At 48.6% G+C, this 25,279-nt stretch overlaps 1 protein-coding gene across 3 annotated transcripts in view; it reads left to right on the top strand.

Moving 5' to 3' along the window:
* Nucleotides 1-24,517, top strand: part of LOC310697434 (cathepsin L2-like) — a 40,495-nt gene extending 15,978 nt beyond the window's left edge. For all 3 annotated transcript variants that reach the window (XM_083484105.1, XM_083484104.1, XM_083484103.1), the window contains exons 3-8: nt 15,021-15,131; nt 15,352-15,510; nt 16,826-17,050; nt 18,855-19,023; nt 21,702-21,816; nt 23,884-24,517. In XM_083484105.1, the coding sequence (XP_083340231.1) occupies nt 15,021-15,131; nt 15,352-15,510; nt 16,826-17,050; nt 18,855-19,023; nt 21,702-21,816; nt 23,884-23,983 (879 nt within the window). In that variant the 3' untranslated portion in view covers nt 23,984-24,517. The remainder of the gene's footprint in view (nt 1-15,020; nt 15,132-15,351; nt 15,511-16,825; nt 17,051-18,854; nt 19,024-21,701; nt 21,817-23,883) is intronic.
* The last annotated feature ends 762 nt before the right edge of the window (nt 24,518-25,279 follow it).

Below are 25,279 nucleotides of genomic sequence, written 5' to 3'. Positions count from 1 at the left end.
GTTGCACCCGAGCCGGGACGAAAGGAGCCAAACGACACCAAGGGGTTAAATCCAGAGAAAGAGCCTTTTATTCTGCCATGGGGGGGGGGGGGCAGAGGCACCTGTGTGATTCAGTTCACAAAAGACAGGCGGCAGCAAAAAGCATTTTACATCAGGTTTTTATCCTGTTCCCCAAACCCCCATTCTTCCCTCTCCCCCTTCAAAGGTTTTACATAGAAATGTATCTTGCAAGTCAATGTGCCAGAACAAGGTCATCTTGGATCTGGGAAGCAAAAAACTTTGCTGTTCTCAGCTCAGCTTTTTGCTACAGCTTTTTTGTAACGCTTTTTGTCTTAGAGGAAAATGTAGTTTTAAAAATGCTTGAGGTGAGGCCTGGCCGGGGGGGGGGGGAATTCACAAACAGTTTTAGGGCTTTTGGGGGTAACCCTAACTGTTCCCCTTCAGGATTAGACGAAGGTTCCCTCTAAATTCAGCATTGCGTTCAGCCCTTCTGTGCCCCCAGCAGCTGCTATTCAGAGGTAGACGCTCCTGGGCATGGAGAGTCTTAGAATGACCAGCTGGGAAAGGAACATTTCAGAGACAGGCAGCACCAAATGGGCTCCTTTGGAGGAAGGAGAGATATAAATACATATAATAGTGGTGGCCTTTTAGTAGAATAAAAATAATACTGAGGTCCAGCTCCGAGGGCCTTCTGGCGGTCCCCTCTCTGCAAGAAGCCAAGCTACAGGGAACCAGGCAGAGGGCCTTCTCAGTGGTGGCGCCCTCCCTGTGGAACGCCCTCCCACCAGATGTCAAAGAGAAGAACAACTACCCGACTTTTAGAAGACATCTGAAGGCAGCCCTGTTTAGGGAAGCTTTTAATGTTTAATAGGTTATTTTATTTCAGTGTTTTGTTGGAAGCCGCCCAGAGTGGCTGGGGGGTATAAATAATAAATTATTATTATTATTGTTACGGAAAATCTGGGTGCGTATTTACCCTGCCACCCAGCCAATCGGACCAAGTCCGTGGATTCTAGCGGAAGAAAAAGGAAGCTCAGCCGGACGCAGGAGCAAAATGCGAAGATCCGAGTTTATTGCGCAACAGGTTCAAAGTGGAATTGAACCCCGAGCATGGGGCGACATAAACTTTTAAAAGTTCCCTCCAAGTCCCAGAATACAGTGCAACAAAACGTCATGCATACATTAAAAGAAGGCTGGGTTTTCCAGGTTACATCATGAATACATTACAGGAAGGTGGGATTACATGGATTAACATTTCAGGAAGGGAGGGGGGAATATGCAGAGTAAGAGATATGCACAGATAAACACAGATAAGCGTTTCCTGAGTACAGGTGATGGGAAGACAATGGCGGAGATATGCATCGTCTGCCACCTGGCATCGCCCGGAGGAAGGGTATGGCAGACCGATCTGACAGGATTAAGGTCTTCCTGAGTACGTGACCTGTCGCTCAGGGGATCATGGAGATAGGGGCAGCATAATGGAGTCCATAGGGAGCCGAGTTGAATGACACCAAGAGGAAAGGAATCGGAGTTACGGTTGATTTTATATCAATTTCTAAAGGTTTCCTATGCTGTCTGACCTATTCCGTATCGGTGATTGAAAGTGGAAACAAAATGGATACATTGTAGCAAGAATGGATACATTTTGACAGCTTTACGAGGCCCTTGGTTTCGGATCCATTGTTCTCACCGTGGGGGGCCGTCAGCAGCTTGTCAGTAGGCTCAACGAGGCGTGCAAGGGCTCCGTGAGCTAGCTCGTGCAGGATAAATGCATGGCTGTGATTGGCTAAGGCGCAGCCATAGGAATTAGCGGAGAAGCTGGAACGCCAGGTCTACCCGTTCTAAGAATGGAGCGCAAATAGCCATAGGAAGAGATAGGAGGATATGTTCATATATTTGAGCTTATTTCGCTCAGGAAAGAAAGAAGGAAAAGGGGTGACGGGAGACGTGTGGTGCTTGTGTAACGGTGAGGGGGCTGAGGGTGGGTGCATTGTGGGCACCCTCGAGGTCATCGCCTCGGTTGTTCAAAGGAGAAGGGGAAAGGAGGTACCCCCCCCCTTTCCCGGTCCGTATCAGTCCCCCATTCGGAGATAGATTTGCATTAAAGTTCTGAAGGAACTTGCAAATCCTTTCTCCGCACCACAGAAGCGCTAGATTTCAGTGATCTCGTATTCCCCTTCCCCCAGATGCCTCATCTGTACGTAGTCCGGGAAAGTGGGAGCATGTCGGGAGTGGGAATAGGCTCGAAGAGGGAAGGAGCTAGGAGAGGCAGAATGACGGAGGAAAGAACAGCAAGGGGTAATACAATGCATAGTACAACAGAGGATGGAGGCACAGAGGAAAACAGTTAAAATGATGAACACTACGACTTTCAATAACTGCCTGAGCCAACCCAGCTTGGGCAACCATCCCCATAAGTCCACATCGGATAGTCCTTCATGCTGAATGTCGTGGAGCTTCCCTGCTAGTTCATGAATGTTATTTAAATGTCCAGTTATATTCAAGGTCTGGTCAGTCACATATGTGCAGCACTCTGTGCCTATTAATGCGCAGGTGCCTCCTTGACTGGACAAGAGGAAGTCTGTCGCGATTCTCGTCTGTAGGCTCAATTGTCTTACCTCGGATAGTTCCGACATGAGAGAGTCTGTGATCTGAGTCGCCTCCTGCATGAACTTAAGGAGGATGTCGGTGAGTCGGAGTATATCCACATGATTTGAACCGGCACCGTAGGCGGGGAAAAGCGACCGGCCTACGGTCTCTCCATTTGCAGCAACATCTGACAGATCTGACAGGTCCTTTTGCTCCCTTTTGTTCCGTTGTCTTCCAGGGGGTAGGTGTGGTAATATTCTAATTCCGGGAACGATGTAGCCAATGAAGCAGGATCCGGACATGTGTGGGCTCACCCATGTGTAAGCGCGGTGCCCACACACCCAGAATAGGCCGCTGAGGTAAGATTCCATTCGGCCTGAGGCAAAAGTTTGCAGGAGCATGGTGTCTGTGGGTTGTGGCTTCCAGTCCAAGGGGTGTCCGACCGCAGCGGCCCAGGCAACAGTAAGGTTAGGAAAAGTCCGGGAGTCCCTAGTGTTGGAGACGGTGACCAGTCCAGTTGGTAGGATTTCTAGAGTGTTGATGCACGTACTGGATCCGATGAAGGTTCCTTCCCCTGAGAAGCTGCGGCAAAGGGGTCCCTTTGTGGGGCCGGTGAGGTAGAGGTATTGATGCGTTAAGTTGAGTGCGGTCAAGTTCCAGGAGGTAACATTTCCGGAACGGAACTGTTCTAGGGTCACTGGTACAGGGACCAGTGGGAGGCTCTGTTGGAGATGGCTGGGTGCGTGAGCGCAAATCCAGCAGTCCGGGTAGGGTGACTCCTTCGCCACCTGGCTGAGAAGCTTAATGTAGGAGTTCTGCTCCCAAGATGATAGGAGATCTTCTCCCGGGAGTGCCGAGTCAGTGCCGAATTGTCGGGGTGCCGTACCAACCGGATGGAGGGGGTCGGTGGTGTTCAGTAGTCGCCTATCCCTGGCGATACCGCCGCATCGCAGGGGTCCGACGTGGTCCCATGAGGGGGAGCGTGAGGGGTGTATAGGGTGGTGCCACCCTTCGAGATATTCAGCCCCTTTCCACTCATGAGTGACCCCTAAGTCCCATAAACAGCAGAACCGTCGCAGGCAGAGTCCTTGGAGTTGGGGCTTTCGGGTTTCTGGGGTGGAGCGGAGGCATTGGAACCCGAAAATCAAGTTTCCAGAGGGGTGGCTTGATTGCGTATAAGCGTGAGTAGCCCCTCCTGTCTCGACTTCGGTCCAATTTGGGGTTTGTGAGACCTCTCCACTCTCGTAAAGAAGATAAGTCCCATTTCTGCAGGTCAGTCGGTAAGAGGAGTGGTCAAGAGTGAGAGCCGCAGAGCCGATGCGGTGTAAATCCTTGTTCCGGATGAAAAGTTCCCAATATTCGTTTTCGGCGAGTTGGGGAACTAGGGAATGGCGCAGCAGGGTTCGGGACTCAGGAAGGCAGAAATCAAAGTCCCCCATTCGGTCAGGGTTTGACCTTCCCGTCTCGACCTCATGATAGTCTAAGAAGTGGTAGTTCGTTTGCAAGCCCGTGCAGTGGTCTGATGAGGTGGACGCGACCGAGGATAGGGCGGCGAGGAGAAGGGCGGTGCCAGGCAGACCCATGGTTCGGATGCGTGTAGGGAGGGCGCAGATGGTCTAACGAACGAAGGTGTTAGGTAGGGCGAGGCTGTAGAGCGGAGTTATCAAAGGAAGCTGTTGAATGGAGCTGTCAAATGGAGCTGTCAGATGAACTGTCAAAAGGCGAAGCTGTCGACGAAGCAAGCTGTCAATGGAGCTGTCAGACGGAGCTGTCAGATGAACTGTCAAAAGGCGAAGCTGTCAGATGAACGAAGCAAGCTGTCAATGGAGCTGTCAGACGGAGCTGTCAGATGAACTGTCAAAAGGCGAAGCTGTCAGATGAACGAAGCAAGCTGTCAATGGAGCTGTCAGATGAACGAAGCAAGCTGTCAATGGAGCTGTCAAACGTGGCTGTCAGCGCGTCTGAAACGTAGCTTGATGGTGTTGGTATCTGGGATGATTTCAGACGTCCAGTTGGGTGTCGCGGTGTCTAGTCCGGTCTGTTGAGCCCGACCTTGGCCCCGATCTGCTGGTCCGGTCTGTTGAGCCCGACCTTGGCCCCGATCTACTGGTCCGGTCTGTTGGGCCCGAACTTGGCCCCGATCTGCTGGTCCGGTCTGTTGGGCCCGAACTTGGCCCCGATCTGCTGGTCCGGTCTGTTGGGCCCGAACTTGGCCCCGATCTGCTGGTCCGGTCTGTTGGTCGTCGTTGTCAATATATGAGGCCGGTGGAGCAGGTGGAGTCGAAAAGGTGAAGTCCTCGCCGTTGCTTTCTTCAGTCTCTGGTGGAGGGGGTGAGGACTTGCACCTAGTGTGATGTAACCAAGAATTCTTCTCACCTATTTTCACGGCGGTTGGCGATGTCAAGAGTACTTGGTAGGGACCTTCCCACGCGGGTTGGAGTGGTTCCTTCTGGTAGACTTTGACGAGGATCCAGTCACCAGGGTGGAAGGAGTGAGCGTGGACGTCGATGGGCAGGTTCTGTCCCTCGATGGCCGCGTAGTGGTGGAGGCGCTGTAGTTGTGTCTGGAGCTGAATAACATAATTAGTAAGTTCTGCTTCCCCCAGCTCCAGTTCTGATAGTGGGAATAGAGTGTTGTAGACGGGAGGAGGTCTCCCGAATAAGAGTTCGAATGGAGAGAGTTTCAAACGTCCGGTTGGGGCGCTGCGGATGTTATGAAGAACCAGTGGGAGTGCATTCACCCATTTTAGGCCAGTGAGCTCGCAAAGTTTGCCCAACTGTATTTTTATCTCCTGGTTCATACGCTCCACTTGGCCAGAGGATTGTGGGTGGTATGGAGTGTGGAGGTCCCATTTAATTTGGAGTGCCTTGGCCACTAATTGCACCACTTCTGCAGTAAAGTGGGTTCCCCTATCGCTGTCTAGGCGGCGGGGTATGCCATAGCGGGGAATAATATCCTGTAGGAGGGCCCTGGCAACTACGGATGCGGTGGCTTTTCTGCAAGGGAATCCCTCCACCCACGAGGAGAATTGGTCAACTATAATCAAAGCATGTTTAAAGCCTTGGCATTGGGGCAGATCAATGAAATCAAGCTGCAAGTTCTCAAAAGGGACAAAGGCCCACGGTCTGGCTCCTGGTGGTCTCCTGGGCTCCCGCTTGGGATTGAAGCGATGGCAGGTAATGCAATTCTTTGCTGCTGCTGCTGCAGCGGCCGCTATCCCGGGTGCGTACCAAGATCTAATTACATGCTCCATTAATCTCCCTTTTCCCCAATGTGTTCGCTGATGAAGAAACCTCACTACTTTTGGAGTCCAGGCCTTTGGAAGGACAGTTCTTCCATCGGGGAGGACCCAGACACCCTGTTGTTCGGTGGCACCTAGCGATTCCCACGTAGCCTTTTCATCCCCTGGGGCAGATTTGTAAATTTCTGTGAGATCTAGGTCTGCTGGTAGTTGGAGGGCTTGAAACTCGGATTCATTGTTAGGGATGCGTAAGGCAGCCATCTGTGCGGCTTTGTCGGCTCGTCTGTTTCCTTTAGAAACTGAGTCCCTGCCCTTGGTATGGGCCTTGCAGTGGACAACGGCTATAGCGGCAGGTAGGTGGATCGCTGTGAGAAGTCGCTCAACTAGGGCGGCGTGCGAGATTTGAGACCCGGCAGCGGTTAGAAAGCCTCTCTGGAGCCAAATTTGGCCAGTTGTGTGCACAAGGCCGAAACAGTATTTGCTATCTGTATAAATGGTTATTCGCTTCCCTTCACCAATCTCGCAGGCACGCAGCAGCGCAATTAACTCGGCGGCTTGGGCACTGTACTGGGAGTTGATTGGGTTTGACTCTAGTACTTCGAAGTCGGAGACTACCGCGTACCCAGTCTTTCTAACCCCGTCGATTACTTTAGAACTACCATCAGTATATAGTATTAAGTCCGGGTTCTCCAGGGGAAGATGATCTAAGTCTTCGCGGGGCTTTTCGGCTTGCCGGACTATAGTGGTGCAGTCATGATGCGGGGTGCCATCGTCGGGAAGGGGTAGTAGGGTAGCGGGGTTTAGCGAGTTAACACGTTTAATGGTGACATTGGTTGGGGTTAGTAGGAGGGCTTCATACCGGTTGAGGCGGGAGTTCGAGAAATGGTGACATCCTTTTAAGGTTAGGAGGGTTGAGACTGAGTGGGGAACGTGAAGGGTGATTTCGTGGCCCAGGACCGTCTCTTGGGCTTTCTCGAGGAGGACGGCAGCGGCTGCGATGGCTCTGAGGCAACTGACAGCCCCTTTAGCAGTGTTGTCAAGTTGTAGACTATAATATGCTACTGGCCTCTCTTGATCGCGGAAGGGTTGGGTTAGGACACCGGAGGCTACCCCCATTTGCTCGTGGATGAACAGGTTGAAAGGGATTCGGTAGTCGGGTAGCCCCAGGGCAGGAGCGGATTTGAGTTCCCGTTTTAGTCGTTCAAAAGAGCTGTAAGCTTTTTCTTCCCAGACCAATGTGTCTGGGTGGTCCTGACGCGTCATGATAGTTAAGGGCTTCGTTATTTCACTGTAACCAGCGATCCATGCCCGGCAGAAGCCGGCCATGCCAAGGAAGCCGCGCAGCTGTCGCTTTGTTTTTGGGAGAGGGATTTTAGTGACTGCCTCAATCCTGTCAGTGGCCAGACTTCTGGTCCCTACTCCCAGGATGTGTCCCAGATACTTAACTTCTTGTTTACAATACTGGAGTTTCTTTGGAGATACCTTATGTCCTTTCCTTGCTAGTTCTGATAGGAGGTGTTTGGTATCTATCTTACACGCTTCCTCGCTGGTAGAACATAATAAAATATCATCCACGTAAAGAAGTAAGGTGGAGCTAGCCGGTAGGTGGATGTCCTCTAAGTCCTGGTGTAATACGGCCGAAAAAATTGCGGGTGACTCTACGTAGCCTTGGGGCAGTCTGGTCCACGTTAGTTGGCCAGGCCCCCAGGTAAATGCAAAAAGGAACTGACTAGCCGGATCCAGGGGTATACTGAAGAAGGCAGAGCACAGATCCGCAGCGGAGTACCAGGTCGTCCCTGCTGGAATGGCGTTTAGGAGGGAGTTCGGGTTGCCAACTACCGGGTGTCGGGGTATCACGAATTGGTTCACTAATCTCAAGTCCTGCACAAAACGGTACCGTACAGGTGTCCCCTCCTTAGCGGGCTTCTTGACCGGGAGAACTGGGGTATTACAGGGTGAAGCGCATGAGACTAGGATCCCCTTTTCGAGGAAGTCCTCAATCATGGGTGTTAGACCGTCTATGGCTTCTTTGGGCAGAGGGTATTGCTTGGTGCACGGGAAGGGTAGGTCACTTCGGTAAGTGATCTTGACCGGAGTAGCGGAGAGTAAGAGCCCGACTGAGGTTGATTCAGTGCCCCATAGGGAGGGGGGCAATTCCTTTTCCAGGTCTAGAGGGAGCTCGGGAAACTGTCGATCCGCTTTAGATTCCTGAACGATACCTTGGAACATGGGGATAGAGTTCCCTGGCATATGTAGGTAAATGCCATCCGGGGAGCATTTTATAGTGGCGTTAAGTTTGCAGAGTAGGTCTCTGCCGAGGAGATTGACAGGGCTGCTTGTTAAAAGGAAAGTGTGTTCCGCTAGTAATGGTCCGAGGGTGACCTTGGCCGGTCGCGAGAGTGGGCAAGTGCGGGGTATCCCATCCAGTCCCATCACTTTCTTGGTCACTGTCCCTGGTTCCAGATGACTGTCGGTTAGGGTGGAATAGGTAGCCCCTGTGTCCAGTAGGCATTGATAGGGGTGGCCGTCTATTTCGATAGTACAGACCGGGTCCTCAGGTGACAATGTAAGGACAGGGCAGATGGTTTGGGTCTGACTGGGATCCCCTTCTAATTGTCAATAGGTGTCCTGATCATCGGGAGGTGGTTGGTTTGGAGGGTGCAAGGGGGGAGCAGTAGCATTCGCCCAAGGGTGGGCGGGCTGGTCTATGGCCGGCATTTGGGTCCGGGGTCCCGGTTGTGGTCGGGTTTGAGGTATCGGGTTTGAGGCCGTCTGCGGGGTATAAGCCGCTGGGTTGTGGTTGCTGTAGCCTGGAGTTACGTTGGCTTGCGGGGAGAAAGGGGGGTGGGGATTCCGAACAGGGAAAGACTTTGCCTCTGGTCCCCCGTAGGGTGTCGCATTTAGGTAGGGGCAGAATCTTTTTATGTGTCCCTCTTCTTGGCAGTAGTAGCATCCTCCCGTCCCCGGTCCCCATTGCCTATAGGGATTTGGGGGTCCTCCTCCACGGATCCCTTTTCCTCGGGGGAGTCCCCTGCCTCGATTAGGACCATAGGCAGTGTCCATGCTTAAGGCTAGTATTTGTTCAACTTCGGGTTTTGTTTCCTTCTTCTTTCTTTCATCCCGAGAGTTGTAGACAGATTTTGCGATGGACAAGATTTCACTTACGCTCTTTCCATCGTATCCAATTTGGAGATTCAGAGCTTTTCTGATATCTGGGCATGCCTGATCTTTGAAGAACCCTTTAACGATTACTTCATGCTGTGGGTTTTCGGGGTCTATCCCCCCCCATGTTTTAATGGCAGAGACCAATCTAGTGTAGTAATCGGACGGGTGTTCGTTTGGTCCCTGCATGACCGACTGGACTTTGGTCCAATTAACGGTGCGTCGTCCGGCGGCCTTTACACCGTCCAAAATGGCCTTTTTAAATAGGTTTAAGCACCAAATACCCTCGGTGGTGTTATAGTCCCATTCCGGTTCCACTCTAAGACATTGTGCTGTGAGCGCTTGCAATCCCTGAGGCCGTCCCCTTTGGTAGTCGGGTAGTTCTATGGCTTCCCCGGCTTTAGTTAGGATGTCCGCTTTCTCCGCCTCGTTGAAGAGGGCATTCAGAAGGACGTGGACATCTGGCCAGGTGGGATTGTGTGTGGAGAAGATAGCGCTGACCTGGCGGTGGCATTTGTCCGGGTCGTCCCTCAGTGAGGGCATCTGATTTGACCAGGTTACCAGGTCTGAGGTATAGAAGGGTTGATGCGTGTAAACCATCCGTGGGGGCCCATCAGGTTGGAGAGGAGGGATGGGCAGGGCCCTTAAGGGCATCTGGACAGCAGTAGAAGTCACGGTGGAGCTTACTTGGTCAGAAGTCCCCGGAGTCTCTTTATCACAGCCCAGGGTCCCCGTTGCAGAGCCATGAGGTTCCGTGGGAGTAGGCTTATTCACGACTTGGGTAGAGTTCTCAATGGTGTTGTGGGGAGTAGAAGAGGGGGTTTTAGTCCTAGCTTGTCCGGGGTTTTTAACTTGTTTGACGCCCCCTTTGTCCTTTCTCGCTTGTAGTCGTGTGACCCTCCTATTGTCAGTGTCTTGTGTCTCATCCTCCCCCGTTTCCTCCCCACTACTAGAGCTGCTGTCACTGGATGTTGGGGCTCGCGGTGGTGGTCCTTGATAGTAGAAGGGGACCAGGGTCTGTCGTATATCGTCATCCTCGTAAGGGGGGGGCATTGGCTGTCGCCCGGGATTTAATATAGGCAGTTGGTAGGAGGTCGTTCCCTTTGGGGCTTGGAGCATTCTCCTTACTGTCTCAAAGGTGGCCAGATATTCTAACTGGCGGGGTTTTTCTTCTATCAGGGCTTTCCTTAGGTGGTTCAAGCGTTCTTCATTAAATGAACCCCCCGGTGGCCACCGCAATTCGGGTTTGGCGGAGGCGGTACTGGCGGGCCATGTTTCGGAGCAGAGGTCTTCTAATTTTTCTTTAGATAACAATTTGTGGCCAGGAATCGACTTCCAACACGCAATGACGAATTGGAGAGGAGAGTCGGGATCTCTCTGGGAACGGGATGGCTTCCGGGAAGCCTTCCTCCCAGAGTGAGTCCGCTCATGTTTGGAAGCCTGGGTACCCATAGTATATTTCACGCGTGTCTAGATAGGAAAGAGGAGAGAGGAGAGGGCCGATAAGGATTTGTGGGTCTAGGGCTGTCCGACAAAGGACTTGAAACAAAGAAAGGGAAAGGTCTTTAGTCGCTTGGCAACTTCCTAGGGAGGTTTTAAAGAGCTCTAGCTATCCGGTATTCCTTTCTTCCCTTTTCCTTAACCATTCACCTGGGGTCCCTTTTCCACTCTGCCGATCCCGCCCAATTCCTCATGGGCTATTCCCTCCTGGCAACCTCCTACCTATCGTCAAACTTCTCAGGAAAAGGGGCCCTACTGAACGCCCGCGCCGTGCGGTGTCAGATCGGGTGATCCCTGGACAGAATTTTGGGTCGAAAATCCCCCTTGCTTTCGGAAGCGGGCTTACGATACGCGTGGCACGTAGCCCGACCGGTGCGGCTGGGATTGGGATAGAAAGCAAGACCACTTCCTGCCCCCTAGAAAGGACGCTCGGGAAGATCGGAAAGAGAGCTCCAACCCCTTGCTTTCAACTGGGATACCCGTTTGCGGAGAGTCGGCTATCTTTCAAGTCGGATCTCTCCGTCTTACCCTTCGGGCTCCCAATTGGTGCGGCTGGCTAGAGAGTTTAGATAAAGAGATAGAGCTCAGAACCCCCCTTTCGGGTCGAGCAGCGGTCCACGATCTCTCTCACCGACTGGACCAAGAGAAAGACAAGAAGGCACGATAGAGAGGAGGGCAGAGAATTCGGTTGCCAGGAGACTTCCACCCCTTCCCACCAGTGCACTGGATTTTCCTATACTCACGCGTCTTCTACGTCGATCCGATCCCGGGATCGATGAATAAGCCGGCTGGATCCCTTTTGCTCCCCGGCTGAACTCCTGGGGCTGTTGATTACCGCCCGGGAGATGGTCGGAGGTCCAAAAGGGTCTTCTCGGGCAAATTGGCCCGCAGCCGGCTGAAGAATTCGGGGCCCCCGGTCAGCAACCCGGGAGAACCGCTAAGCCCCACGTTGGGCGCCAAGCTGTTACGGAAAATCTGGGTGCGTATTTACCCTGCCACCCAGCCAATCGGACCAAGTCCGTGGATTCTAGCGGAAGAAAAAGGAAGCTCAGCCGGACGCAGGAGCAAAATGCGAAGATCCGAGTTTATTGCGCAACAGGTTCAAAGTGGAATTGAACCCCGAGCATGGGGCGACATAAACTTTTAAAAGTTCCCTCCAAGTCCCAGAATACAGTGCAACAAAACGTCATGCATACATTAAAAGAAGGCTGGGTTTTCCAGGTTACATCATGAATACATTACAGGAAGGTGGGATTACATGGATTAACATTTCAGGAAGGGAGGGGGGAATATGCAGAGTAAGAGATATGCACAGATAAACACAGATAAGCGTTTCCTGAGTACAGGTGATGGGAAGACAATGGCGGAGATATGCATCGTCTGCCACCTGGCATCGCCCGGAGGAAGGGTATGGCAGACCGATCTGACAGGATTAAGGTCTTCCTGAGTACGTGACCTGTCGCTCAGGGGATCATGGAGGTAGGGGCAGCATAATGGAGTCCATAGGGAGCCGAGTTGAATGACACCAAGAGGAAAGGAATCGGAGTTACGGTTGATTTTATATCAATTTCTAAAGGTTTCCTATGCTGTCTGACCTATTCCGTATCGGTGATTGAAAGTGGAAACAAAATGGATACATTGTAGCAAGAATGGATACATTTTGACAGCTTTACGAGGCCCTTGGTTTCGGATCCATTGTTCTCACCGTGGGGGGCCGTCAGCAGCTTGTCAGTAGGCTCAACGAGGCGTGCAAGGGCTCCGTGAGCTAGCTCGTGCAGGATAAATGCATGGCTGTGATTGGCTAAGGCGCAGCCATAGGAATTAGCGGAGAAGCTGGAACGCCAGGTCTACCCGTTCTAAGAATGGAGCGCAAATAGCCATAGGAAGAGATAGGAGGATATGTTCATATATTTGAGCTTATTTCGCTCAGGAAAGAAAGAAGGAAAAGGGGTGACGGGAGACGTGTGGTGCTTGTGTAACGGTGAGGGGGCTGAGGGTGGGTGCATTGTGGGCACCCTCGAGGTCATCGCCTCGGTTGTTCAAAGGAGAAGGGGAAAGGAGGTACCCCCCCCCTTTCCCGGTCCGTATCAATTATATAATAGCATTATTCCCCCCCCTTGCTTTTTATTTTTGTCCTAAATTTATTTGCCGAGCTAAAGAAGAAAATACATTTATAAAAGGGGGAACCAGTGAAATTTATAAAATATTAGAAGAAATGGAGGATCAAAAAGATCATTTAAAAGAGGTGTGAGAAAAGGCGACAACAAGGCAGATAGATTATCAAAGCTAGGGGGAAATATGATAGAAACGTACATTGAAAATGTTGTCTATAAAAATAAAAGAAAATTGTTATAAGTTAGTTTGGAGATGGCATTTAACACCAGTGAGATTAAATCAAATAAGCAAGGGATATTTGGCATTATATTGGTGGGGATGCCAGGAAACAGGGAATTATGTTCACATGTGATGGGGGTGTAAATATGTAAAAAATAGTAATAATGGCAAAGGGTGTTTAAGAAGATAGGAGAAATTACGGGGTTAATGATGATCCAAAGTCCAGAGGTAGCACTATTATCAATTTACGATGGGGCTAGGAAGGACTTGCTCAGAAATATTTTGACAGCCGCACAAATCATTATAGCTGGGAAGTGGAAGGGGCAAGGAGAATATAAAATGGAAGAATGGTACAAAGAGCTTTGGGATATAGCTATTAATGACAAGTTGACATGTACCATTAGGGTAAGACGGGGAGCAATGATTTTGCACAGATACGGAGGGTGGTTTTGGAGTTTGTATTATTAACACAGAAAAGGGTTGGAGCATCACACAGGAGGTGCTGAGATTTTGGGAAGCTGAGCAGGTATTGTGGTCTCAGCGGAGGGGGCACACTTTTATTCTTATTTTTGTATGATTAGTTGTATGATTTTTATTACATTAATAATAAACAATATTTTTTAAAAAGAAAGAAATTCATATCAAATCATTCCCGTGGTGGATTTTCATCATTCCAGCGTTGCTTTACTCAGGGAGAAGATGGCCATCAGAGGAGGGAACTTGAAGCGAGGCCATAATCCCTGAAGCGTGTGGTCACACACTCACCAGCCATACTGCCTAGGGGTTAAGTCTCATCATCCTGACTCAGGATTGCCACTCAAAACCATTCAGAGAACAATGTCCAACTGGTTTCAGTGTACTGGGATACTGGGAGAGACAAAGGGGGGTATTTGACTTGGCCTGGGGAGTCGGAGATTGCAGCTTACCCAGTGATAGGAATGTAGTATGTATCTGATTGACATGGCATCAGTTTTCAGCCCAAATGCCACTCCTAGTTCTTGACATGTTTATGACATATGTGTGACATCAAGGTGTTATGGGTAATCTAGGGAAACTTTTAAAAGAGTACCCCTTGTTTAAAAGAGTACCCCTCACTGCATCTTCTGTGTTGAAGTTTGGAGTCTTGTTGCAACAATAAAGATCCGGCCTCCTGGCTGCTGGTTTGCTTCAATTTCTTGACTACAGTCTTGTTTGACCTTCCAGCCTAAGCCTATGGAACTCATTGCTGCAAGAGAGAAACACGGGGACAGAATAGAGAGAGAGAATGAAGAGAGAATGAATAAGACTCCTTCTGGCCTGTCCAAACAGTGTATCATTGAGATAAGATAACAGGGCTGATCTCAATCCCGCTCAGTCCAGCTGCTCCCAGCTCCTCTGAAAAACCTTCCAGATGAGAATCTTCTGCTTGTTTCTTAGCAGAATGGAGATGTACTGGCCATGCTCTGGCATGTTTCAGCTTCCAGCTTGGAATACACACAATATGCTATTAAACTTCTGTTATTTGAAGTGATTTCTGTCCCTCAGAAATACCATTTAGATTTAATACTTGGCACACATACATCCCCATTTTTAAAGTTGGATTTTCCATAGCATCAATTTATTGTGGGAGAATTGATCAAATTTATTTTTACTAGCCATCATGCTCCATAATTTCCTGACTGACTTAATTCTGTCAGGTGGATTTTGAATTACGGTATAACATATTTTGATCCCAGTGCTGTCCATGCAACTAATGGGGTTATATCTGCATATTCAAGTGACACCCAAGCCAGAAAAACATTGTTGGAATTTACTTTCCAACATCTAACATTTGGTAGTAAATAAACTTGATGGTACAGTTCTAGATTTGGGATGCCAAATCCTCCTTTTTTGTTGGTAACTTGCATTCTTTAGTAAGGATATTCTTGGAGTTGCAGAACCCCTTAGGCATTTCCTAATTAAGGAGTTCATTTTACATAAATATTTATAAGATAAATGAAGTGGAATTCCTCTCAAAATGTAGATCATTCTGAGAATAATGTTCATCTTGAGAGCGTGTTCTGTGTTACAAATCAAGCATTGCTAGGAGGTGTTTCTTTTTGTTTTCTAATGTATTTCTTACCAAGAAAAAAGTCAGTGTGGCATGAGAAAATTTTGGTGTGGCCAGAAAAAAAGCTTGAGAACCACTGATCCGTAATTGAGCTTCCCATTGCAGGAGGAAGAGGCCTTTCGTCGGGCCGTCTGGGAGAAGAACCTGCGGAGGATTGAGCAGCATAACCAGGAGGGGAAGAGCTTCCAGCTGGCAATGAACCACCTGGGTGATTTGGTAACTGGAACTCTCTTGCCTTGCCCTTGTTGAGCTGGCATTTGTGAGCGTTCTCTTTGGGGGAACGCAGGTCTTGGGAATGGCTGCAGTCCAGCTGCTGGGAGTGGAGAGGGAGGATGCCGGTTTTGCCCTGGGATGCAGCCTCAGGAGTAGCTTGGCAGGGGTGGGCATTCTGAAAATCTGGAAGTAAGAGCACAGCAACTATGGTTTCCTCCCGCAGACGGACGAAGAGTTTAACGAGATGCTCAGCAGCTTCCGTTCTGACTTGGCCGACCAACCCGGTAAGAAGGTTGCCTTGTTCCAAGAATCAGCCAGCCTGGAGACCCCCAAGGAAGTTGACTGGCGCACCAAAGGTTATGTCACCCCAGTCAAGAACCAGGTGAGCCCAGAACCACCTGGGGAGACTTAATGGCCAAGCTCAGGATTCCTGGAGGGGCCTTTTTTAACATCTCTCTGTTGGAGCAGGCCAGCATCTGGTTCCCACAGGGCAAGAGCACTCTGCCCACTTGTGATACCCAGCAACTGGCTTTCCGAGGTGAACTGCCCCTGGCCATTGAGGTTCTGCACATGGAGAACACCACTGGATCAGACAAAAGGAGGTCCATCTAGCCCAGCACCCTGTTCTCACAGGACTCCACCTGATGCCCCAACAGGAAACCTGCAAGCAGGACCCAAATACAAGAGCAGGGCCATCCTGGCTAGAAGCCACCCTGACCTTCCCCTCCACATATCTGACCAGCCCTCTTTTGAAGCCATCCAAGTTGGTGGCCCTCACTGCCTCCCTTGGGAGGGAGTTCTGCCCTTTAAAATCTCCTTCTGAAGGGCTTTGCTCCCTCTGTCTGAATCTTCCAGCATCTGCCTTCACTGCATGTCCAGCAGTTCTAGTGTTATGGGAGAGGGAGAAAAACTTTTTGCTTTGTCATAGAATTGCAGAATTGGAAGGGACCCTCGGGGTCCAAACCCCTGCAATGAGGAATCTCAGCTAGTTATTCATAACAGATGGCCATCCAGCCTCTGCTCAGAAACCTCCAAGGAAGGAGAGGCCACCACCTTCCTAGGTACTCCATTTTCCACTCTCAAAGAGCTCTTTCTGTCAGAAAGTTCTTCCTGATGTTTACCGTATTTTTCGCTCTATAAGACGCACTTTTTCCCTCCTAAAAAGCAAGGGGAAATGTGTGTGCGTCTTATGGAGCGAATGCAGGTTGCGCGGCTATCCCAGAAGCCAAATCCCTCTTGCTGTTCTGGCTTCTGGGATTCAGAGTATTTTTTCCCTTGTTTTCCTCCTCCAAAAACTAGGTGCGTCCTATGGTCTGGTGCATCTTTTAGAGTGAAAAATATGGTAGTTGGAGTCTCCTTTTTTGTAACTTGAAGCCATTGGTTTGGGTCCTACCCTCCAGAGCAGGAGAAAACAAGCTTGTTCCCTCAGCCATGTGAGAGCCCTTGAGATGTTGGAAGATGGCTCTCATATCTCCTCAGTCTCCTCTTCTCTAGGCTAAACATACCCAGCTCCTTCAACCTTTCTACATAAGACCTGGTTTCCAGGCCGTCCTCTGCACATGTTCCAGCTGGTCAATATCCTTCTTAAACTGTGGCTCCCAGAATGGGACCCAGGACCCAGGACCCAGGTGGGGTCTGCCCCCACACCATGCCTGTTTGATTTACTTCTGCCTCACCACCTCTTGCTGTTCCCACAGGGCCACTGCGGATCCTGCTGGGCATTCAGCGCCACCGGAGCACTTGAAGGGCTGCGCTTCAACAGGACAGGGAAGCTGATCCCGCTAAGCGAACAGAACCTCATTGATTGTTCCTGGAAGCTGGGCAACCAGGGGTGCCATGGAGGGTACATCACTCGGGCCTTCGAGTACGTGCGGGAAAACGGCGGCATAAACTCAGAGACCAGCTACCCCTACTTGGAGAAAGTAAGACGGAAGGAGGAATCAGTGCACATGCCTCGCTGATCTGGGCCACACACATGGGCACAATTGTGCGGTCAAGACCTTCGCCACCTTCACATTACTTCTAATTTATAGTCTGCCCTATTGCATATGTTTATATTTTGCAGCTTGAAGCAATAGGGTGAATAAAAACTGACTCCTCTTGGAAAAATAATTGTCCAGACCCATATATTGTCCAGACTCTAAAGCTTCACTCACAGAACTTTCTTCAATTACTCCTAATATCGTTTTTATAAGAAGCTGAACCTATGCTGGATGTGCACATGATGTTACACAACTATCTGAATGTAACACTGATTGTTTGATGTTCTGTTTTGAAGAAAGTTCTGTTTGGACCAAAAATCAGAGGTCTGTCTCTCCCCACAGCTTCCATTAGCCCGCAGTTGTTTTCTCTCCAGGAGAGACCTCATTATCACATCCTTTGTTCTCTTGTGGCTTCCGGAGAAACACTCAAAGGCAACTCCCTTCAAAATGGCAGTTTGCAATTTAATAACCCTCTCACATGATCTAAAGTTAAACACGATATGAGAGAGCAGAGAACACCCTAAATTGATTATCAACCCATTTATTTTATTTTTTCAATTTTTGTTTATCATTTCCATTTTTACACATGAAACAAGAACCTCCCCTTACCTGGTTCATTTTGTTACTTTCTTTTCCACTACATATTCTAGTTTCCCCCTATATCTTATTTTTTCTCAACTTTATATCTCAATATTTCTTACTGCTCTTACTGTTAACTTTTTGACATGCTTTCAATATGTTTCCAAATAATCTATAAAACATTTCCAACCATCTTTGAATACTTTTTTTTTATCCTGACCCTTATTCTATTTGTCAATCTTGCCATTTCTATATATTCTATTAACTTTGTCTGCCATTCCTCCTTTGTTGGTAGCTTCCCTCCACTTCTGAGCATACGCCATGCGCAGACCCCTTCTTGATGATCAGAGGGATCTGCTTTGCTTTATTATAGCCCAATGGGATTTTCCAATTTTCAGCAGCACACATACAAGCACATACAGAGTTATTTTCTATTCCAATGTTAATTAAACTAATAGTAAGTATTATTATTATTATTATTATTATTATTATTATTATTAACACACCCTTCACAAGTGGAAAACACAATTAGCCTGCCAAGGAGCTCACTGAGCTGAAAGGGTGAATGTGGTGACCGGCAGGCGACCTTGTGAGGAGTGGTCCCCTCCGGCATGCAGAGAGGTCCACCTGTTGCCCCCTGCACGACACCCACAAGGAGGTTGGGGGGTGCAACCCTTGCCTTGCCCTGGCGCTGTCAACACAGGTTGCACCACTGGGACCAGCGCAGAAGGAAATGCATAAGCCCACACCAAATTTCACACCTAGTTGGGAAGCAGCAAACTGCTCAGTAAAGTCCGCTTCTCGTGGATCCTTCATAGCCTTGCAAAGTCTGCACTGCAGCCCTTCCTCTGAGGAGGGCAGATTGAAATGTTTCCCTTTTTTGTGGAGCTCAGTTTCCAAATCGAGCTTCTGTCATTCATAGAATTGTAGAGTTGGGAGGAACCCCGGGGGTCCTCTAGTCCAACCCCCTGCAATGCAAGAATCCTGCTCGCAGCCCTACGGGGGTGGGCTTGGACCACCAGCCTTCTGACTAACAGGCAGGCGCACTGAGCCCTGGAAGCCCTGGGGGCTCTTTGCAAATGCAGCCCTGGGGAATCTGCCCCAGCCACTCTCCTCACTCGCCCTGCTCTGCAGCCGCCTCCAGGTGATTGTCGCTTCTCTGCAGGATGGATCCATGTGCAGTTACAACTCTCAGGACCGTGCGGCCAACTGCACATCCGTCGTGGTGGTCCCAGTGGGGAACGAGGTGGCCCTGGAGCAGGCTGTGGCAACCATTGGGCCGGTTTCGGTGGCCGTGGACAGCAGGAGCTTCTACTTCCATTTCTACAAGTCAGGTGAGGGGCCAAACGTTCGGAGAGGGTGGCAGCCTCTGGTCTGATTTTGGTGGCAGCTATATTGCCTTTATTAATATTGCGCAGAATGAAGCAATTGGATGCATAAAAACGGACTCCTTTTGGAATAAAAATTGTCCAGATCCATAAATACAATTCAAAGCTTTAAACAGGTACGAAACAATCAGCAATACATCCAGAAAGTTGTATAAAGCATTTGCATCAAGGATAGGCTCTTCTTAAATTATGACCAGAGCAAAAATCCACGCTGTGTCTCTGTGCAGCTCCTGGAGGTGCAACTTATCACGTCCTCCTCTCACTGTGTTTGGGTACAAAAGACTGAGCCAGCTCCCTCCAGAATGATGAATTGGCAATTGAATACATTAACTGCATCATCTAAGGTTAAACTCCCATGTGAAAGCTAGCAGAGAATATGAACAGTAAATTATTGACTCAGTTAGATAGATACAATGGGATTTTCCAATGTTAAACCCTTAGCAACATACTAGATTCAGGTAGGTATCCGTGTTGGTCTGATGCAGTCAAAATAAATTAAAAAATTGTCCAGTAGCACATTAGAGACCAACTAAGTTTGTTCTGGGTATAAGCTTTTGTGTGCACGCACACTTCTTCAGATACCTTAGCAACATACATACAGGCACTCTCTATTTCAGTGTGCAATTATACAATTATACTTAACAAGCTAAGGGATAATAGGCAAGTCCTGGACACAGATGGCTAATTTGTGGGCCTTATCGAAGGTGGGCTGCAGCAGCAGCAGTGCCAGACACTGTAGTCCATGCAGCGGTGAGCTTGAGGTTGGACTACTGCAATGTTCAGCACGTGGGGCTGCCCTTTGCACCTGGTTTCGAAGCTCTGGCAGGTGCAGACTGCAGTGACCAGACTGTTGATGGGGACATCTGGCCAAGGACGAGAGACACCTTTGTTAAAAATATTTGTACCGGCTGCCCAACCCCTGCCAAGCCATGTTTAAAGTCCTTGCATTGATTTACAAATCCCTGAACAACTTAGGTCCAGGCTGCCTCAGGGATCACCTGAAGCCTTCTTTCCCAGCTCAGTTACTGAGATCACCTGCAGGAGCATTGTAGAGTCATTCCCCAACTCAGGCTCACCTGACAGCAACAAGAATCAGAACCCTATCCTGTGACCTTATCCTGTGGAACTCTCTGCCACTAGGAAGCCAGCAGGCACCACCTGTGCCGACTTTTAAACACCTGCTGAAAACTTTTCCACGCCAGGCCTAAGCAGAGAAGGAAAAATGCATCTTCCCACAATAGTTAGCTGATTTCTGATTTAAACTTTTAATATGGTTTTACACTATATGGTTTTATGCACTAGTACTGTAAAGAACACACACACACATAATATTTTTATGTTGCACTGGATGTGCTTGGCTTAAAGGCCTGTTCTGTGCCTGAAAACCTCGGAACTCGGACCCTCCACATGCTAAAAACCAGGATCTTTATATCAAGTTGGATGGTTGGGGAAGTTTGTGCAATTATAGAGGTAGCCCATCTATGAGGCAGAGGATGCTGCCGTTGCTCCATCTAGCTCAGTAATGTCTACACTGGCTGGCAGCAGCTCTCTGGAGTTTCAGGCCGAGGGGTCTCTCTCTCCCAGCCCCACCTGGAGATGCCGTCAGGGATTGAGCTGATGTGGTAAAGGCTCTACCACTGAGCTACACTCCTTCCCTTGTTAATAAAGTAAGATTCTAGTCCTCATGGGCCTGATTTAAAGAGGAAGCTGTATTATGGGAAGTCAGGCCACTGGTCCATAACATGGGTAGGCAACCTAAGGCCCGGGGGCCGGGTCCAGCCCAATTGCCTTCTCAATCCAGCCCGTGGACAGTCCGGGAATCAGCGTGTTTTTACATGAGTAGAATGTGTCCTTTTATTGAAAATGCTTCTCTGGGTTATTTGTGGGGCATAGGAATTCGTTCTTCTTTTTTCTTCCAAAATATAACCCCCCCCCCAAGGTCTGAGGGACAGTGGACCAGCCCCCTGCTGGAAAATTTTGCTGACCCCTGGTCTACAATATATACCTCAGGACTGTCTACACAAAGGGCTCGCCCACACATCTACCTGTGTGCCACAGAAAGTGTGGTCCAAGTGCTCTCCCCTTTCCCTGCTCCTTTCCGAGGGAAAACTGGCTCTTTTGGTGATCAATTGGAACAAATGGCAAACCAGGGAAAACCCAAATTGGCTATTGAGCGCTAAAGAGCAGTTTTCTTGGGGTGGCAGGACAAGCCCTGACTTTCTACAGCTCTTCCTTCTCCATACCCCTTCCCTCTTTGTGCATTACCCCTTCAAAGATACTGGTGCTCTTAAAAAAATAGAACTTGGAATTTGTTTACTTTTTTAAATCCAAAAAGCTTCCCATTGGAAAGTCATACTTGACACACAAGGTAGATAACTAGATTTCAGAGTGATGGTGGTGTTGGAGTGTTTGTGCAGCCGGCTATGGTCTACTCTGAGTGGTCCCAGTTGGTCATTGTTATTTTATTTATTAAATTTGTATTTATGTTAAATATGTCCCTACATTCATATCGGAGGATCTGCTGCAAGCCAGGCTCACATTGGATGAAGCCCCCTTGGGCGCGCCTTCCTCCCCGCTTTGCCCCGTTCTGATCCTGCCTCACTCCAGGTCTCTTCTCCTGCCAGGGGTGTTTGACAGCTCCTCGTGTACCCAGCTGGTGAGCCACGCCATGCTGGCTGTTGGTTATGGGACGCTCCAGGACGGTGGGAACAACATGGCTTATTGGATCCTAAAGAACAGGTGACCAAAGGGGTATTTGAGCCGGGGCGGGGATGGTCGGGAAAAGCTCAGAAGAACGTAAGAGAAGCTCTTCTGCGAGGGCTGGCCCACCCATGAGGTGAGGTGCGGGAACCGCCTCAGGCTGCAGGATCCATGGGGCAGCAGCCTCCATAGTGGCCCCTTGGCAATGGGAAGCTCGTCTCCTCCCACCCTTGGTGGTGGGACACCATTGAGTGATTGTCTCAGGTGCCCAAATGTCTTGGGCCATCTAGGTCATTGCGCCATCTAGTCCAGCCTCCTGTTCTCACAGTGGCCAACCAGATGCCCCCAAGCCTGGGAGCAGGATTTGGGCACAAGAGCAGCCCTCTTCTCCTCCCATTGTCGCCAGCAACCACATGTCTGAAACAGTACAGGAAAATAGTCCTGAAGCCATTTTGACCCCCCAAATTGACCTCAAATATTTCTCTGAAAGGAAGGAAATGGGAAAGCCTCCCCATTGTCTCTTTGCTCACAAATCCTGTCTTAAGGGCATATTTGTGCATGAATAGGGTGAGCCTTCAGGAACTAAAGTATTTACCATTACAAAAGAATGGCCAGGCTGCCACGGCAATGTAATCAGGGATCATTAACAGGTGTCCTGACAGATAGGATGTCTGCTGTAGACCACCTCCTGTGATGTATGTCTGCTGGAGACCACCTCCTTCTGGGATGTATGTCCTGGGGGGCGGGTCTTGGGCTACAGGGTGGGCAATTTCAAAAGTCTACATAAGGGCTTGCACACCATTGTTCTGGGTTCCTCCTCCCTGCTGTGTGTGGGGAGTGGGGACCCTGTTGCAACAGTTTCATACAGTGGTACCTCGGGTTACAGATGCTTCAGGTTATGTGATTTCGGGCTGCACACCACGCCGAACCCGGAAGTACCAGAACGGGTTACTTCCAGGTTTCGGCGCTCACGCATACATGCATGCGCAAAAGCGTCGAATCACGACCCGCACGTGTGGTTTAGACCACAGCGCCACCCGTGTCCTAAAATTATATTAGAAAGTAATTATATTACTAATTATATTCGGTCTCCCATTATTAGAATGGGATACAAAAGACGAAATGAATATACACTGGGCTAAAGATCTGGGACATAATATGGAAATAAGTGCATGAGAAAAGCTGTGGAAAGTAAATATGAAATATACTGCTTTAAAAGTAAATTACATGAAAATTACATGTATTGCTTAAGTGATATACTTAACACCTAACCAATTATCTAAAATGTATAAGAATATTCCTAACAATTGCTGGAAGTGTAAACCCGCAGATGGATCTTTTTTTCATATGTAGTAGAATTGCAAGAAAGTGAGGGAATTTTGGGAAATGAAACATGATGAAATAAAAAAGATATCCAAAATGCCCAAAGCGTTTTTGTTAGGGATTATAGGGGGAGAAATCCCCCCCAAAAAATATTAATGTTGTTTATGTAACAACAGCGGCTAGGATTTTATGTGTGCAGAAATGGAAGGAAGAAGAAGTTCCCACCAACGAAGAATGGAAAAGTAAGATAATGGACTTTGCAGAACTCTCAAAATTAACAGCAAAATTAAGAGAATCTAATGACGAGTGTTTTATGGACGAATGGATGCCTTTTTTGGACTATTTAAAGAAATATTATAGTATGATGAGCTTGCGAGGAGGATTTGAGATATGAGCAACAGAAATAATTAGAGTATAATACTGTGGTTATGATTTAATAGAAGAGAGAGTGTAGCAGAAGGTGAAGAACAACAACTCCATGGAAAACTGGGAAGCAGATAAAAAAATCAAGAAAAGATGAAATTGTGTTTTGATTGTATATGCTAAACATCTGGAAACTTAACAAAATGTAATTTTTAAAAAGAGATTTCACCCCCTTAAAAATATAAAGCGGTATGGAAATGAAAATACTACTGTTACTACTACTGACAATATACAGTTATGATGGTGATAATGGCTTTGAGGGTTTGGGGGGCTTTTATTTTTTTTACAATCAAGTGGTATATAAATTGCATGAAATAAAATAATGTACTGATCCCTCCTTTCTCTCTCTTTCTCTGTCAGCTGGTCTGAGAAATGGGGAGAGCAAGGCTACATGCGATTGGTCAAGGGCACTGGCAATCACTGTGGCATAGCCAATCAAGCCAGCTACCCCGCCCTGTAAGCTTCTCAAGAGCCAGGATCCCACCCCTCCCGACCTGCCCCACCTGAACCTGTTGCACAGCTATGAATCCTCAGTTGTTGAACATGCAATTTCACGTTCTCTGAGAAAAGTTGAAATTGCAAAGGAAATCATGTACAGTGGTACCTCGGGTTAAGAACTTAATTCGTTCTGGAGGTCCGTTCTTAACCTGAAACTGTTCTTAACCTGAAGACCACTTTAGCTAATGGGGCCTCCTGCTGCTGCCGCGCCACTGGAGCACGATTTCTGTTCTCATCCTGAAGCAAAGTTCTGAACCTGAAGCACTATTTCTGGGTTAGCGGAGTCTGTAACCTGAAGAGTATGTAACCTGAGGTACCACTGTACTATTATTACCTCCTGGGCTTCCTGACTCTGCCCTGTTCCTTAGTTGTTGTTGTTTTAAATGTCTCTGTCCTGCATATAATTCTGAAGCACACTTTATCCTTGTATTGCTTTCCATTTGGCAGCGGCAGCCTGCATTTTCTTGCCTTTTTAAATAAATGTGGAATTCTGAAATGCCTGTTGTTGCCAGAAACTGGGATGAACTTCTTGGGGAAAGTGTCAAATGAATATTTTAATAACTCGGTTGGTTGAGCATGAGAATCTCAGGGTCATGAATTCGAGCCCCACGTTGGGCAAAATGATTCCTGCGTCGCAGGGGCTTGAACTAGACTCTAGGATCAATGAATGCCATCTGCATGATACAGAATTTGACCACACCTGGATTTCCTACACCCTGGGGATGTTTGGAAGTTAACACTTAGTTAACAACGCTTTTCTATCATTTGCTGTATTTCAGTTTGGCATCGCGTGTGTGTGTGTGTGTGTGTGTGTGTGTGTGTGTGTGTGTAAGTGCTTCAGGCAAGGGGAACATAGCATGAAATGTGGTCCAGCTACCACCAGAGCAGCAGGGCCAGAGGTTTATAGCTGGATTCCTCCCCAAACAGTATGGCCTTTCTACATTGAGGACATTGTTCTTCCTGTCCATCCTGACATGTTATGACATAGAATTGTAGAGGGACCCCGAGGGTCATCTAGTCCAACCCCCTGCAATGCAGGGATCTCAGCTCAAGCATCCATGAAAGATGGCCATCCAACCTCTGCTTAAAAACCGCCAAGGAAGGAGAGCTCATCACCTCTTGTGGGAGTCTTCCACTGTCAAACAGCTCTCACTGTCAGAAAGTTCTTCCTGATGTTTAGTTGGAATCTCCTTTCTTGTAACTTGAAGTCATGGGTTCGAGTCCTACCCTCCAGAGCAGGAGAAAACAAGCTTGTTCC

This window comes from Podarcis liolepis, assembly GCF_965112155.1.
Source record: "Podarcis liolepis genome assembly, chromosome: 18".
In the NCBI taxonomy this organism is placed as follows: domain Eukaryota; kingdom Metazoa; phylum Chordata; class Lepidosauria; order Squamata; family Lacertidae; genus Podarcis; species Podarcis liolepis.
The sequence above is the reverse complement of the archived record's forward strand: the minus strand, read 5'-3'. Positions and strand labels throughout refer to the sequence as shown.